This window comes from Lathyrus oleraceus, chromosome 1 (genome assembly GCF_024323335.1).
Source record: "Lathyrus oleraceus cultivar Zhongwan6 chromosome 1, CAAS_Psat_ZW6_1.0, whole genome shotgun sequence".
Classification (NCBI taxonomy): domain Eukaryota; kingdom Viridiplantae; phylum Streptophyta; class Magnoliopsida; order Fabales; family Fabaceae; genus Lathyrus; species Lathyrus oleraceus.
The window spans coordinates 28,234,520-28,238,655 of NC_066579.1; the positions used below are offsets into that span (position 1 = coordinate 28,234,520).

The 4,136-nt window shown below is 34.0% G+C and overlaps 1 protein-coding gene across 2 annotated transcripts; it reads left to right on the top strand.

Moving 5' to 3' along the window:
• The first annotated feature begins 1,569 nt into the window (after window positions 1–1,569).
• Window positions 1,570–2,954, top strand: LOC127086744 (F-box/kelch-repeat protein At3g23880). Of its 2 annotated transcripts, none has more exons than XM_051027550.1 (2): window positions 1,570–2,389; window positions 2,626–2,954. In XM_051027550.1, exons 1-2 carry the CDS (start codon window positions 1,674–1,676, stop codon window positions 2,687–2,689), a joined length of 780 nt encoding a protein of 259 aa, XP_050883507.1. In that variant the 5' UTR covers window positions 1,570–1,673; the 3' UTR covers window positions 2,690–2,954. The 2 variants fall into 2 exon arrangements, with proteins under 2 accessions (XP_050883507.1, XP_050883498.1); XM_051027541.1 differs by having other exon boundaries at window positions 2,637–2,837.
• The last annotated feature ends 1,182 nt before the right edge of the window (window positions 2,955–4,136 follow it).

Consider the following 4,136-nt stretch of genomic DNA (forward strand, 5'->3'; position numbering starts at 1 on the left):
AGACAAGGGAATTTTTATCACCCAAGAAGGTTATGCCAAAGAAGTCCTTAAGAAGTTCAAGATGGATGATGCCAATCCAGTTGGCACCCCGATGGAATGTGGAAGCAAGTTGAGTAAGCATGAAAATGGAGAGTTTGTTGATCCAACTCTTTACAAAAGTTTGGTTGGAAGTCTGCGTTACTTGACAAGTACAAGGCCGGATATTCTCTATGCTGTAGGAGTCGTAAGTCGCTACATGGAAGCTCCAACAACAACTCACTTCAAGGCGGCAAAAAGAATCCTTCGATACATCAAAGGTACAACAAATTTTGGCTTGCACTATTACTCTTCTAACAATTATGAGATTATTGGCTATAGTGATAGTGATTGGAGTGGAGACTTGGATGATAGAAAGAGCACTACTGGTTTTGTGTTCTTTATGGGAGATACTGCTTTCACTTGGATGTCAAAGAAGCAACCTATCGTCACACTGTCGACTTGTGAAGCTGAGTATGTTGCCGCCACATCATGTGTTTGTCATGCAGTTTGGCTAAGAAATTTGTTGAAAGAATTAAAAGTGCCACAAGAAGATCCTGTCGAAATATGTGTTGACAATAAATCAGCACTTGCTTTGGCAAAGAATCCTGTATTACATGAAAGAAGTAAGCACATCGACACTCGTTACCATTTCATAAGAGAATGCATCGAGAAGAAGAAGGTGAAGTTGAAGTATGTGATGTCTAGAGATCAAGCTGCCGACATTTTCACCAAGCCACTCAAATTGGAGACTTTCGCGAAGCTAAGGAATATGCTTGGAGTCACAAATCAAGTTTAAGGGGGGATGTTGAAATATTAAACTTGATTTGGGCCTAATTTTATTATTTGATTTTGGACTTAGTTATTTGGGCTTAGTTTATATTGGATAATGTTTCTAGAAAAATCTTGTAGTATTTAGAGTATCTAGATATTTCTTAAGATTGTAATATTCTCTAGAATACTCTTTGAATATCTAGAGTTGAGAACTCTCTAGAATTAGTGTGTCTAGAATTCTCCTTAAAGTACTATAAATAGAGATGTAATCCAACACTTTTGAATAAAGCAAAAAATACAAAGTTCTCTCTTCCATAAATAATTTTCCTACCTTCCAAATTTTTATTCAAGCCTCTAATATTCCCACACACTTTTCCTAAACACAAAAGGGTCTATTTCCAACAAGCATATCTGAATTCTCAAAACAGTTGAGTACCTTTTAAAACATGAAGTTTGAGACATTTCGTCGTTTTCATAGTGCAAATATTTGTTTCACATATTTTCAAAATAATTTTTATAATGTAACATGATATAAACAATTGTGGTTTTGATTATATTTTAATAGTCAATATATTTATATTATTGGATATTAAAACTAATCTTTTAATTTATAAAAAATAAATTAAAAAAATTTAATATTTAAAAAAATGTTTTTATAAAAATATAAAAAATATATATTTTAAAATTAAAACAAACTAATCTATAATCCTGCAAAATCTTCTAAATATTAAAGATTTTGTTTGTTGCTTTTATTTAGGGGTGATTTTGTTTGTTGCTAAACTTGTTTGTTTTTCTAATTTTAAATTTCAATATATAGATAGATCCCTAGCTGTGCTTTCTCTAATCATCAACTTCCCCTCATTCATAGTCACATTAGGGTTCCGATGATGATTAACTCGCCGTCGCCAATAACCGCCGTACCGGACGAACTCATCGCGGAGGTCCTATCATTGCTTACGGTGAAATCTCTGTTACGACTCAAATGTGTGAGCAAGTCTTGGAACAGCCTCATCTCTGATCCATTCTTCGTCAAAATCCACTCCCATAAATCTTCACAAAACACAAACCTTACATTATTTTGGGCGAAGTATTCAGGTAAATCCAGATTTACGCAACTCACTTTCTTACCCGCACTTGAAAATGACTCCACCACCACCATCGTTGTCAATGATGATGATACTATCTCTAAATTCTTCGACCACAAATATCATCAGGTTGTTGGTTCCTGCAATGGATTATGCTGCTTCAAGCAAGAGTATTCCAACTCTGAGTATCAAGAATTCTCTCTCCGTTTCTGTAACCCAGCCACACGGTCATTGTCTCATAAACTAGGCTATTTTCGCGTTCCACCTAAGCTTCCCGATTCTCTTTTCAAATTCTCATTTGGTTATGATGATTTAACCTCCAAATATAAGGTGGTGGCTTTCAGTTCCAGCGAGGTCAGAGTTTTCACTTTGGGTGATAATGTTTGGAGAAATATTCCAAAATTTCCTATAAATACTTGTCATTTAATTCGTTCAGGTGAGAGTGGTGGTCTCTACTTGAGGAATTGTCTTATTTGGTTAGCCGGTCGCACTAGAGCTGTTAACGGTAGTTCAAGGTATGAACAATTTGTGATTATATCTCTCAATTTGGGGACAGAGACATACAAAGAGTTGTTGCCCCCGCAGGGTTTGAATGGAAAGTTTCTATATATTCCAAATGTTTGTGTGTTGATGGACTGTCTTTGCATTTTTCATCGTTCAAAAGATAATGACATTGCTATATGGCAGATGAGAGATTTCGGAGTTCAAGAGTCTTGGACTAAATTGTTTAACTTTAGTTATCCTTATCCAGATTTTTTTCAGGACCCCTTCTCTTATTTGGGATATTGCTTGTTGTGGCCGTTACATGTTCTTGAGAATGGTAATACATTGATATTGGCAAATGGTGAAGGACTAGTAATTCGCTATAATAGGAGAGACAATAGAGTAGATCCAATTAGAATTTCCGATACAAGATATTGGTTTTATGTCCACCGTTATGTTGAAAGCTTGGTTTCGATTTGTTAAAAGTAACTTCCTCTCATCTAGTGGCTATACAGATTTGTTTTATTTATTTATTCAAACTTGTATTAGTATCAGGTTTGTTGAAGTATAATGGAATGGTTGGCTATATTGTCTTCATTTTGCTGTCATCGACTCTTTTGAGCCGACATACATGGGATTTAATTTTCGTATTGAAGATTGACCGTCATATTTGATTATTTATCGCATCATACTTTATCTATTTAATAGAAAAATTCTATTTTATAACTACTGTGTTTGCTACTTATAAATGGATGCAATATCTCTACTCTTGTTATCGTTTTGTATGTCAAAATATCGGTATGTTTTTTTTTATGTTTGTTTGCACATGTTGCTTCTAAATTTGTATTCTCTCAATTCCGATCATTAAAATAAAATCTACTATCAACAATCTTATAATATGAAAAAGATTGACTGTATTGATGTTTTGCAAATATGTATATCCAGTAGCATGAGAGAAAATAGGATCTGAAAACTGTACATGACATATTTTAAACTCCTTTTCTATTGTATTGCTGGAAAATATGAAGAAGGTGTTACACAAGATTGAAGATGAAGAAGACGAAGATGGAAGAGAGAGAAGAGACAAAAGTTATAACTAACTTTCTTAGTGAAATTTTGTTACATTGAATAAACAGTATCTCTAACAAACTTAAACCAAGCTTTAACATATACTCATAAGCCCAAATAGAAAAATGAAATTCAAATGCAAGCTAAATTATACATAAATGAAATTGAAATAAATTACAATCTAACACCATCCTTAATTCATATTCAACTAATAAAAATCAACATTAATTTTATCCCTCGGTTGGATAAAGTGTTCAGTCTTGATTGTTTTGGTCAGAACATCTGACATCTGTTTCTGAGTGTTACAGTGCACAACTTCAAACACCCCATTTTGAATGAGGTTCCTCAGAAAATAAAACTTTTTGTCAATATGCTTGCATCTTTCATGCAACATTGCATTCTTTGCAAGACTTATAGATGATTTGTTGTCAATCATCAACTTCACATGCTTGCTCACCTTCATTTTTAGATCCCACAACAAGTTCAGAATCCATACAGCTTGACAAGCAGTCAAAACACCTGCAATGTACTCAGCTTCACAGGTTAACAATGCAACCACTGTTTCCTTCTTGGAGCACCAAGAAATAATATTTCCCAAATACTCGAAGAAGTATCCAGAAGTGCTTCTTATGTCAAATTTGTCTCCACACCAATCAGAGTTTGAATATCATATCAACTCTGAATCAGATTCAACATCAGAGGGGAACAAAA

Bases quoted from the DNA above. Each gene is read 5' to 3' on its own strand.
- LOC127086744 (XM_051027541.1), top strand. From the start codon at position 1,674: ATGATGATTAACTCGCCGTCGCCAATAACCGCCGTACCGGACGAACTC. The intron at 2,390-2,636 runs GTATGAACAATT...GATTTTTTTCAG, and splicing joins GCTGTTAACGGTAGTTCAAG to GACCCCTTCTCTTATTTGGG.